This window comes from Neovison vison, chromosome 3 (assembly GCF_020171115.1).
Source record: "Neovison vison isolate M4711 chromosome 3, ASM_NN_V1, whole genome shotgun sequence".
Taxonomy (NCBI): domain Eukaryota; kingdom Metazoa; phylum Chordata; class Mammalia; order Carnivora; family Mustelidae; genus Neogale; species Neogale vison.
The window spans coordinates 198,797,628-198,810,279 of NC_058093.1; the positions used below are offsets into that span (position 1 = coordinate 198,797,628).

At 53.5% G+C, this 12,652-nt stretch overlaps 1 protein-coding gene across 3 annotated transcripts in view; it reads right to left on the minus strand.

Annotated features, from left to right (window-relative positions):
• Positions 1-12,652, minus strand: part of SCARB1 (scavenger receptor class B member 1) — a 74,163-nt gene that overhangs the window by 4,502 nt on the left and 57,009 nt on the right. For 2 of the 3 annotated variants that reach the window (XM_044243531.1, XM_044243529.1), the window contains 5 exons: positions 11,043-11,161; positions 6,750-6,823; positions 3,671-3,722; positions 2,644-2,790; positions 219-347 (listed from right to left, as the gene is read on the minus strand). In XM_044243531.1, coding sequence (XP_044099466.1) covers positions 219-347; positions 2,644-2,790; positions 3,671-3,722; positions 6,750-6,823; positions 11,043-11,161 — 521 coding nt within the window. The remainder of the gene's footprint in view (positions 1-218; positions 348-2,643; positions 2,791-3,670; positions 3,723-6,749; positions 6,824-11,042; positions 11,162-12,652) is intronic. The other variant, XM_044243530.1, reaches the window with a different exon arrangement.

Here is a 12,652-nt window from a genome sequence, read left to right on the forward strand (position 1 = left end):
CCACCACACCCTCCGCCTCCTACCACGCCTGGGACCAAAGAAACTGCCAATCACTCTGAATGCAAAAATAGGCAAGTACGAATTTTGAGTCTGTAGACACTCGAGGTGCAGTTTAAGCTGAAGACACGCATAAGATCCAAAGAGTTTGGAGCCACTGGAGTACTACTCGCTACGGGAGGGGGAGGGGAGGGGGCCGCGCGGCGTTACCTGGTACCCACCTACAATCTTGCTTCTTGTAGCACAGTCCCCTTGGGAGCTGATGTCATCAGGGATTCAGAATAGGCCTGAATGGCCTCCTTATCCTTTGAGCCCTTTTTACTACTACTCCAAAATAAATAGCATTTCTCCTAGAAGATAACCAAGCTAATTTATAGTTGACACCATAGCCAAACATGAAAGGTTGACACGCTTCTTCAGTTTCCGGAAAGCAAGGAGCAGGGTGTTAAGTCCAATAAACCATTAACGCCTGGAGATGCAGAGACGTGGAGAGCGGGTGCCCTTCACCAGAGACAGAAATGCCTTCGGGAAACGTGCTCGGTCCGACGGACGAGCCCCGCAGGAAAGGGTCTGGCCACCTGAACGACTAGGGTTTGGACACTGGAATCAAGGTGGGGAGATGGGCCACCGTGGGCAAGGCGCATTGGCCAAGAACCAGCGGACCGAGCAGGCGGTGTTTTAAATCGGCCGGAAACAGAAATTTCTGTGAAATTTGCTATTTGAAAGGAACGACTTAAGAAGAAAAATTCCTGGGAAATTAAAATATATTGAGTTCATCAGCATATGATCTCTTCTTTTAAAAAATCAGGGCAAATAACATAAAAATATGTGAGGCCTAAGCTCTGCTAAGTTCCCCCTGCCCCCCCACCCCCACCCCCCCAAAAAAGTCACGGAATACATTTCCACTATGTGACCTCCGGTGCCCCCTGTGGGGAGGAAGTCTCAGCTGCGTCCTCAAGAAAACAGGCATCCTTACTGCGTCTGGGGGCCGCACACTGACCTGGGGCTGAGGCCTGGAGGGAAGGGGTCCTAGCCAGTGATTTCATGGGTTTCCTCACTCTTCTTCCCCCCACCCCCACTCCTGATGGACACTCAGGAGAGACAGAGGAGACAGAAGATGGCGAGGCTGCTCTGGCCTCCTCCCCTGGGCCGGTCCCTCACCAGCCAGTCCCTGGGATCCCCCATCGGTGGCGGTGGAAATGCCCAAGGAGGGATTCTCGGGCTGAGAGCTGTGGCTTCTAGTCCTTTCCGCCCTGCCAGCATAAATCAGGCAAAGAACTATAGGGAGTTCCCTTATGCTCCCTGGAGAGCCAGTCCCGCTCAGTCCAGTCTCCCTAAGCCCCCAACAGGCTAGCTAAATCCATCGATCACCAGGAGCTCAAACACCAGAGCAGTGGCATGGTGAGAGCTCATAAGCCCTGGCACCCTTGCACCAGGGCAAACCTTTCTCCCTACAGGATGGGGAATTTGGAAGGCAAATCTGGTTAAGGGGCTGACACCCAAGTTAAGAGCCCAGGAAGGTTTATGGTTACCCCAGCAAGCAAGTAAGCAGGCATGCAAGCTGCTCCCCAAGAAAGAGGAGAAAGTGGAAGACCCGTTTGCCAACGCTGAAGCAAGAAATCAGGAGCCGTGGGGGCCCAAGGGCCCTCCGGACATGCCTCAGCCACCCCTGCCTCAGGGCCTTTGCACTGGTCATTCCTTCTCTTGGAGTACTTCTGTGATCTGTGCTGAGTACCTCAACAGCATTCCCATCTAAGCCTAAATTCTATCTCTTCAGAGAAGCCTTTCCCGGCATTCTCTCTATAGTCGTCCCCAACCCTCCTGAACGCAATGATGTCCAGTCCAGGAGCCATATATGGCTGTTAAGTCTTTAAAATGGGTGAGTCTGAATCAAGACCTAGCTGCAAGTATAAAATACACACCATATTTCAAAGACTTAACATGAAAAAATAATGTAAAATATAGCTACGTTTATATTTTTTATGTACTTTTTATTTTTTATTTATATACTTTTTATGCTTATATGTTGATGTCCTACTTTGGACCTATCCAGGTGAAACAAAATATATGATTAAAATTGGTTTCTTTTACTTTAATGTGCTTATTCCAAAATGTAAATGGCTCACCCACGGCTCACGGATTTCTACTGGACAGGACTAACCTTGTCTGTCATGTTTTCTATTTATCATCAGCAAAATTGCCTTTTCTGTTCCTTCGGTTTTCATCTGTCCCCATAACTAGAACACCATGCTCCCCTAGAGCAGGGCACGGGTCTGTCTTGTTCACGGCTAGCTGCCCTGCACCTGGCAGAGACTGGCACCCAGCAGACACTGACTTGATGAACAAAGCATTCAAGTACCAGGCCTCATTACCCAGAGCCCTACCAGCAGCCCCTCCCAGAGAGGGTCCCCAGGCCTCCCAGGACCCGCAGAGAAGTTGCAATGCGGGAGGCAAGAGAGATAAGCATGCAGTGATAGCTCCCCTGCCCCACGCAGAGACCCCAGGACCGCTGCCCAAGGTGGGCTCAGGGCTGAGGGTGTCTGCGGAGGCGACTGGAGGGATGCCCAGAGGACCCCACGCCCCACCTTCCCCCAGCAGGCAAGCCATGGGCTGTTCAGCCCAGGCCTCACTCTGGCCATCACCTACTTGGCTCCGGATCTGGTGGATGATAGGGATGAGCAGCAGGACGCAGCCCAGGGCAAGGAGGACGTACTGGGCGTAGTGCAACACACTGGGCATCAACACCAGCTGGTTGTAGAAGGTCTGCAGGGGCTCACCTTCCATTGCCCCGCTCTGGGGATGGAGAATGACAAACAAATGGGCTGGTGCCGCACCCAGCAGGCCTGGGGCGCAGATGCTGTCCCACGCCACATCCCTGTCCCCCACCACTTCTGGATCTCAAGACCACAGTCCAGAGCTTGCAATGAAGCCTGTGGGCGGGGGCTTCCTTTTCCTTGTGGGGGTGGGGGGGGGCCACATGACGGGACTACATTTCCTAGACTCCCATGCAGCTAGGTGAGGCCATGTGATCCCATCTGGCCAATGGGATGTGGACCCAGTAGGTTACAACTTCCTGCCTGGCCCATAGGCACCTGCCACGGGATTCTCTCCACTGGATCCCAGTTCCTGGAACAGGAAGGGTTCTGAGGATCTCCGGGGTGTGGGGGCAGGCGGGAGTACGGGACAGCAGGAGCCTGGGTGTCCCTATGGCAGAGCTCCGCCTCCCACAAGCCGCCGATACTGTGATGTGAGCAGGCTGTCCCTTCGGATATTATAGCTCTGCCTGATTGAAAAGCCCTCTGCCAGAAGGAACCCTGGAAAGCCAGGAAAAAAGAAAGTTTTCAAGTGAAAAGCTGACACGCTGAGAAGCAGCTTCCCTTCTCTCAGGAGAAGTGGTCAAGCACATTCAGAAAATTACACCCTGGGCCAGGGCCGTACTGTGTCAGGCAGCTTCTGCCTTCCTCACCCAAGGGATCCTATCAGCAGGGGGATAATCAATAGGACGTGCTTGGGCCTTGTGGAGCTTCTCACGGATCGTTCTACATCCCACATTCCGGCAACCAGCCCCCCCGCCCCAAGAACCCCCTGCCTCCAAATCCCACCCTGGCTCCTGCCTGACGGCCCAGACTCAGCGCCCAAGGGCACCCACACAGGCAGCCGGGGGCAGCCTCACCTCTTCGAACCACACCAGCGGCAGGACCACAGGCTCGATCTTCCCCGTTTGTCTGGAAATAAGCGAGACAAAGCCAGTGAGAAGTTTTTGCCAGTGTGTCTTCTGTGAGGCAGCTTTGGACACGTGATCCCAAGCTCCAGGATCAAGAGGGATTTGATTTTGCAACAGCTAGATTGGTGCAGGCTTCTTGAGGAATGGGTATTTCCTGGCCGGGAGCAACCTGACAATATGATCCTATCTTTTTGAATGAAAAACTCACGTTTCCTACAAGGTAGGGGCTGCCAGGGACCTGGCGGATGTCCATCTGTTCCCTTTAGAAACAAAACCCCAAATTTATTCGGGATGGCAATGCACCCGGCTAACTAACAATAGATTTTATGCTCGCCTCCTGCATTCCTTGGGAGAGTCTAGAATCTGGGCCCATGCCAGACAGAGGCTGCCTACGTGACCAGGCCCCAATAAACAGGCTGGGCCTGGGGGCTGAGTCTCTAATGGGCTCCCCTGGTAGAAAACACTTCACAGGTATTGTCACAACTAGTTACTGCAGGCATTAAGGGCATCCTGTGGGACTCTCCTGGGAGAGGGCTCTGGAAGCCTCTGCCCGGACCACCCCCAGCCCCAGACTTCACCCCATGCACCTTGTCCTTTGCTGATTTTGTTAGAATCCTTCTGCTATAATGGATCACAGCCACAAGTACGACTATGTGCTTGGTCCTGTGGATCTTCCCTCCGAATCGTGGAACCTAAGAGTGGTCTTGGGGACCCCTGACACAACACTTACTAGCTAACGGTGTGACCGCCGGCATGTTACCTTTCCTCTCTGGGTCTCCCCTGTAAAGTGGGGAGGACACAGGCAGTCTCTTGGGGCTCTACTGTCTCAAATGCAGTAACATGAGCAAAGTGCTTAGAGGAACTCCTGCCGTACAGAGAGCACTTCGGGTCTGGTACCGTTGTCATTGTTCAATCCTAGCAAACAAATGGATGAAAATATTCTGCAGCTATTGGGCGGGGCGGGGGGAGGTGGGGGTTTTCTGCTTAAAGAAGGCACAGCTGGACAGAGGGGAAGTGGGGCGCACTAGGCCCCCAGCTAAGCCACGGATTGTGCCGTGAAATGAATTTACACAGCATCACCTGCAGACAAGTCACAGAAATACAACAGAGGGTCCGCACTGGCCTCTTTTATGTGAGTCTGTAAGAGTGGATGTAAATTAAATGCAAATAGCCTTTATCTCGTGGGCAAACAGCCCCAAAATTCCCCAGAGGAGCCACAGGCAAACAACTCAGCTGAGTCTCTGGCCTCTTCCCACACCCGATGCCCACTGGCCCTAGGGGACGGCAGGAGGCGCTGCCGTTATTAGACCCGCTCCCTTGAGGCCACTGCTCCAGCCAGAAGGGGAGGTCAGACGGCTGCGTAGCCCGTGCTGAACAGACGGGGACAGAGGCCCAGAGAGGTCAGGGGAGAGGCCCGAGGTCACCAGCAGGCAGAATCCAGCAGCCCAAGTGTACCACTGGCTTGAACAGCGTTTTGTCAAGAATTCACACTCACTTCCAACAAGTGAACATTGAGAGAGACCCTGTTAAAATCCAGATTTTGAAAAATGCATTTGAAAACGCATGGGACAGGGCCACGACTGGTAGGAGCTCCCGGTGGGGGGGCGGGACGGGCAGGGGCCGGTCCTCAGCCCCGCCCTCCCCACCCAGCCTCCCTGGGCTTCCCAAGTCACCTGTCACCCACTCCCCCTCCCAAGGCTGTGATGGGCCCCAGAGCCAGAGGCTTGTGGGTGGCGTGCCGTTTCACGACCCCCAGCTCCTCCAGGAGCCAACCCTCTGATAGCCTCACAACGCACAAATAAAAAGCCCGGGTGGGAGCGAGGGAGAGAAGCACGTTCTCTCCAGCTGAAAGGCATTTCACAAAACTGAAGAGACGCTCACATTCCTGCAGCCCAGAACTCTTCCTAGGGGAATTTTTTTCATGAAACTATTTCAAATATGCTTAGGGGGAAAAAAAAAAAAAAAACCCAGAACCCAGAACCCAGACGCCACCATAACGAGTAAATCAGTGCGCCCTCTCGACCAGCTCCAAAACGACCCCGCATCCTGCCCAGAGCAGGCGAGGACGTGGAGGCTGGGACGTTCCCACACGGCTGGTGGGAAGGTCGGCGAGACAGCTGCTGGACAGAACAGTCCGGCGGCCCCCCCAGTAGCTAAGCGTGGCCTTGCTGAATGAGCCAGCAGTTATGGTCCCCGGTGTCCACCCAAGGCAAAGGAAAGCACGCGTCCACACAGAAATCTACACACGCACAGTCCTGGCAGCATTACTCAGGATGGCCCAAACCGAGAAAAACCCAAATGTCCATCCAGGGAGCGAGAAAACCTGCCCAACGCACACGATGGCCTACGATCCGGCCACGCAGGGGAAGAAGCGGTGACATCAGCGACAGCCTTGCAGATGTGACGCCGAGTGCGAGAAGCCAGACGCAAAAGGTCACCTCGTGCGTGCAAGATCCCCTTTATAGGAAGGGTCCGGGACAGGCAAATCCAGAGAGACAGCAAGTAGATGAGGGGACGCCATGGGCTGGGGCGGGGGGGGGAGTGACGGCTACTGGGGTGTGTGCGGAGGGAGGGAAATGTAGCGAGGGGTGCATGACTCCCAACGCACTACAAATCGCCGAATCGCAGGGGTGAGTTTTACGCCATGTGAATTACATCCCAAAAAGGCCATTATTCCAAATAAACAGCAACAAGAAGAAAATCGGGGCTTAAAAAAAAAATGCCTTCCATAAAGTGAAGAGTCATTCTTTAAAAGACTATTTGGTACATTTCCATGTTCAATCCTCGCTCTTGCCAGGACTTTTTTTTTTTTTTCTTTCAATTCTCTGTTGAGTAGGAAACTGTCTGGATGGAAGAGTCTGGAGAATTTGGGGGACAGATGTTGAGAGACAAAACCAGGATCCCAGAGTGGGGAACAGACCCCACAGCCAGGAGGACCGTCTCCTTCCCCACCTGCTGGTCCCTGGGGAGGGTCATCGCAGTCCCCCCCATCCCTGGGACCCAGGCTCCTACTCCCAGAGCCACTCACCCGATGCCTTTGATTGCTTTGATATACAGGCTCAGCTGTAATTTCACAGAGCAGTTCATGGGAATCCCGGTGACCTGTGGGAAGAAGCACAGACAGGGGCCTGGGCTCGCTGGAGCCCCCAGTCCTGCCCCCGAGGGTGGGCACCGGGACCCCCCACTAGCTCCCACCCCTCCCAGGCAAACACACGCTTCCCAAAGCCCCCTTTCATCCACCACCTATTCCCAGGTATAGTACATTCTGTTCCCTCTTTTTTTTTTTTTTTGGTTCATTTTCCTCCTTTATTTTTAAAATTTTAATTAATTTATATTTTATTGACATAATAAGGTATTATTTGTCTCAGGGAAGTACATTCTGTTTTCATCATCCCTGTCCCATCCTCCAAGCTAAACAAAATAGATTTGCATTTGGAAAAAGTCACCCTCCTCACACAACTTTTCCTGTCTCAAACCTAAGGATAGTTTTCCCTCGGGTTTAATTTTCTTTTTCTCGAGAACTTTTTCATCTCCAGATAGGAGGTAGGGACAGGAAACTTCCTTTGTCACAGGAACCTACGTTTGTGGGGTTTTTCTGGATGAGATCATTTTTTTTTTTAATAGTAAGTAAATAGTAGACAAGGACACACGCATGTAGGACCAAATTCAAGGAGGGAGCTCCAGAAGCGGAAAGGGACAGAGGTTGGAGGTCAGGAGGCCAGAGCTGCCGCCTCTCCGCCAAGGCCTACCTCCTCATCTGCAAAAGGGACTAATTCTCCCCACTTCCCAGCATTTCTGTGGCACCCAATTAGGCACCCAAGATACCCACACTTGGGGCCATCAATTCTCATGTGATTATCAGGTACATCTGAGGTAAAAGGGCTTATCTTCCGTGATAAGCAGGCCTGGCGGGCCCCAGTGGCCCAGAGGGACAAGGAGGGACAAGGCAAAGGCCGTGCTCCTGAGAAAACAGGGGAGACCTTGAACCCCAGAAGCCGGCGGGATGGGAGGGAGTCCACCCGTGTGTAGAGAAGCGATGACACGGCAGGCCCGAGGCTGTCCTCCTCAGAGAGGCCTGCTGGCTGGACTGGCCGCTGGCTGGGGTCTGGGAACCGGGATTCCAGGAGGGCCCCCCACCAACTCCCTAACTGATAAGCAGGGTTCACTGTGCCTGGATGGTCTGAACAAACAACGTGATTTATGCCGACCGCCGGCTTTCCTGCGGGGCAGTCTGGGAGTTGGGAAGGCACCAGGCAGAGCGAGCCGGTGGGAGTGGCCCCCAGGGAACACCCAGGGTGCTGAGTCTCTAATGGGCTTCCCTGGGAGATGACACAGCTCACTGCTGGGGGAATTCAGTGTGTCCTGTGTGGCCGCCGTGGGGGAGGGCCCTGTGCCTGACTACCCACCCCCCCCAGACCCTGGCTTCACCCCCTGTGCCCTTCTCTTTGCCCACGGAGTTTCGTGTCCTTTGTAATCCATCCCAGCCGGGGCTCCCACCTTATGCACAGCCCTGCGAGTCCCCCGAGCAAATCAGCCAAATTGGGGGTGGCCTCAGGGACCCTGACATAACCTGCCACCGCCACCCCCTCTTTCCAGAACAGCCTCTCTAGTCTGGGGTCTCCACCCGGGCCCACTTCCTTCCCCAGGAAATGTGTTTCCTTCCCTCCTTGGCCGGCTCCTCCAGGGCCGTGAGGCCCCTTCCTGGGCAAAACCCCACCCGTCCCCAGCACCCCGCAGAACTAAAACAGGGACACGTGAGCACAGCCCTCGCCACACCCTTCCTGCTCTCAGCGCCGGAAGAGAAGCCTCCAGGACAGCAGCTCCCCCTAGGTGTCCTGCTCTTGGGGCTAACGCCACCCAGGCAGCAAACGGGTTCCAGGCTCTTCCTCTCCGAAAGTACCCAAATCAGCAGCCAAAACCCAAAAGGCCACTTCCTTTCCCTGCGTGCCTCCAGCTGACCCGAAACAAAAGACGTGGAAGCCAGTTCCTACTGTGGCCCGGACAAGACACCTGCTGGCGTCGTCTGGTCCCCCAATCTTGGCCGCCTGTTCCTCACCATGGGGGGAGGGGACGGGGAGAGCCGTGCACTTGAGTGAGAGTCACCCGTGAGAACAGAGATCATGTTCCTGCTGGATTCCCCAGAAGCCAGCAGAGAGAGAGAGAGAACAAAGTAGGTGAATGAGAAGCGCCCGGGGGGACTCAGTCGGTTGAGTGTCCGACTTGATTTTGGCCCAGGTCATGATCTCAGAGTCATGGGATCGAGCCGCACAGTGGGCGCCCTGCTCAGTGGGGAGGCTGCTGGGGAGTCTTTCCCTCTGTCCCTCCTACCCCCCCCCTCAGATAAATAAACAAATCTTTAAAAAAAAAAAAATAGGGCACCTGGGTGGCTCAGTCAGTTAAGTGCCTGCCTTTGGCTCAGGTCATGATCTCAGGGTCCTGGGATCGAGCCCCACATCAGGCTCTCCGCTCTGCAGGGAGCCTACTTCCCCCACCCCACTTGCCTGCCTCTCTGCCTCCTTGGGATCTCTGTCAAATAAATAAATAAATAAATAAAATCTTTAAAAATTAATGAATTAACTAATTATTTAAAATGAACTAAAAGAGAAGAATATAGACAACCATGATAGTTTTATAACAAAAAAAACCCTTGGGGTGCCTGAGGGGCTTAGTTGTTAAGTATCTGCCTTCTCCCAGGGTCCTGGAATCTAGCCCCGCATCGGGCTCCCTGCTCGGCAGGAGGCCTGCTTCTCCCTCTCCCACTCCCCCTGCTTGTGTTCCCTCTCTCACTGTGTCTCTCTCTGTCAAATAAATAAAATTTTAAAAAAACAAAAAATTTTAAAAAACCCTCTTAGGGGCGCCTGGGTGGCTCAGTGGGTTGGGCCGCTGCCTTCGGCTCAGGTCATGATCTCAGTGTCCTGGGATCGAGTCCCGCATCGGGCTCTCTGCTCAGCAGGGAGCCTGCTTCCCTCTCTCTCTCTCTGCCTGCCTCTCCATTTATTTGTGATTTCTCTGTCAAATAAATAAATAAAATCTTTAAAAAAAAAAAAACCCTCTTAAAAACTGGTCAAAATGTGAAGACAACACAGAGAAGCCATAACATTTCTAGCGATACAGAACAAACTTAATATGACTTATTAATATTAATTACCATCAATTTAATGAATTAGTACGAACCTCATTAAAACTAACCAGATATTCGCACAGGTCACGGGGATGGAGGCATCAGAAGGCCCATGTCTGAATTCAGCTTCGTCCCTTACTCACGCTCGGTCATTCAACAAACCCGCATCGACTGAGATGCTAGTGGGTCTGCTAACTGCTAAAATCCAAGCAACACGACAAGACAGGACAGACCTCTCCTCGGTGCACCAACGATCCCATTGACGAGCTGTATCACGTGACCTCTCTGGACCGCAGCCTCCCCATCTGCACAATGGGAGGAGCAGGGCTCGCCCCCCAGGTCACTGTGAGTGTGTACTGAGTTGCCGCGTGTCAAAGCATCTAGCTCGGGGCGGCACCGGAATAAGTGTACAAGCAGCATCTGCCGGACGTGAAGTGTGTGCGGTCACCGTTGGCTTAACCAGCGTGTGTTTTTAGTGAACAGCGGGGGCAGGGGGGGAGTGCCAGGGGCCAGTGGGGTCGAGTCAGGAGCTCAGAAAATCTGAGCACACAGAAAAATGACGTGGAACGTCGAAGAGCTCTGATAAAGGTCTGCGGGCAAGACCATGAGTGTCCACGCTGGCAACGAAAACCCGCAGGATTGTTTAATCAACAGCAAAAGTCACTAGTCCAAACAGGCACGTTTTACAGTAGCAGAGATAGGGAGATAAGACAACCGGGTAAAGACAGGCCCACGGGGGGACCACATGCGTGGGCCTGCCACCTTCTTGGCTGTCACCTGCAGAAAGCGTGTCTCAGAGGACAAATTCCCCAGGACCCGATTCATCTGCAAGATATCCCAGGCTCTTGTTGGGACCTAGAGAGCTTTATGATACGCTGGCACAGCCAGAGGGCTCCTCTGGCTAATTTGCAGACTGATAATTCTAATTAATTTACTATCTTACGATCCTTTGATAAAGACAATTCCCTTGGGAAGAGATAATGAACCCCTTGAACTATGGAGTCTGAGCAAAGTAGGCACCTCTGATGGCTTGGTACTCCAGAAGTTATCAATGCCAAGGAAAGCCAGGCTTCCCAACACCCCCACCGTGGAACAGCTCAGTGCCTGGCAGAAGTGGGGAGCAGAGAAGGGGGCCAAGAAGGCACCAGTGGGAAATCCCCCCCATACCCCTCCCCCATAGGTTGACAGGCACAGGCTCACCGGGTGGACATCCAGGAATAAGGAATGCTCCTCCTGGTTGGGATGGAGGCCCAACACTGCCTCGGCCAGCACCGGGTCGGCGTTGTAGAAGTGAGGGTGGGAGAGAAACAAGGGCGCGTCTAGAAGGCAGAGAAGGGGAAAGGGGGTCATCAGACAACGGAGAGCATCGGCACATCCAGAGGCCTGCGTCCTGCCAGGGCCTGGGGAGGCACATGCGCCGGAATCCAGCCACTGCTGAATTCCCAGATGATGACGAGATGCCGACAACAATAACTAGACAGAGAGAACTCTTTCCTCCAGTCCGTAAATGTTTACCAAGTGCCCGAGAGACGCCACGCGTCTGGGAAGGGACGAGCTCTGTGCTGGCAGGAGTGGTTGTGCGAGAGCTGCCGATTCGGGTGGGGGAGACCACAGGAAGGAAGGGAGGATGGTTCAACTACGCCAGGCAGGGAAGGCCAGGGAATGGCATTCCAGGTGGAAGGCTGGGCAGAAGCAAAGGCAGGGAGACAGGGAAATGCACCGTGCACGTGGGACAGACAGTACGTGGAGGCGAATTATGGGAGTCGAGGATAAAAAGGTAAGTCGAGGCCAGTTTTGAACTTAGGCAGGGAAGGGGCACCTCGATCGCGAAGCCAGGCAGCCCGGACCATCTCCTGCAGGCAAGGCGGCAGCTGTCAGAGACGCTGAGGGGTGCGTGCCTGCGGCCGGGTCTCCCTATCATCCACGGGAAGGGAGAAGACACACCTGCTTTGCTCCTTCTCTCCCAGCAGCCGCTCTGCGGGATGGACGCCAGCGAGTGTGACAGGGGCTGACTCGGGCCCCTCTTTGTGAGAAATTCACACCCAGAAACGTGAGGCCGAACCTCTCCATCAACTGACCGAGTAAGGCAAATGCCAGCTATCCTCACGTGCTCAGGACCACGGACAACAGGCCTGATGGACAACGAGTTAATGAGGAAAAGAATCAGCCTCTCTCAAAAACCCATGAGGACCCAGAGCAGGCAAACCCTAGAGACTGAATACTGCACACTGTGCTAGCCAGTGGCTAGGGGACAGGAGATGGGGAATGACTGCTAACAGGTCTCCTTCTGGAAGGATCAGAATGTTCCAGAACCAGGCAGTGACAGTAGGTGCACAATATTGTCCATGTACTAAAGGCCACTGAACTATACATTTTAAAATGCTTAATTTGGGGCGCCTGGGTGGCTCAGTGGGTTGGGCCGCTGCCTTCGGCTCAGGTCATGATCTCAGGGTTCTGGGATTGAGCCCCGCATCGGGCTCTCTGCTCAGCGGGGAGCCTGCTTCCCCCTCTCTCTCTGCCTGCCTCTCTGCCTACTTGGGATCTCTCTGTCAAATAAATAAATAAAATCTTTTAAAAAATAAAATAAAATAAAATGTTTAATTCTATGTCACGTGAACTGCACCTCAAAACAACAACAACAAAAAAGAAAAATCACAACAAAACTCACGAGGTCTCCTTCCCGAAAACCAACAGTGTGCCACCACCTGCCAGGTGACCAGGATCCATGTTATGTTTCTGGAAGCTTCAAATCTAGGTTCTTTCTACTTTTCTTTGCAAGACCAAGCATTGGTTTAAAATAAAAGCTGGGA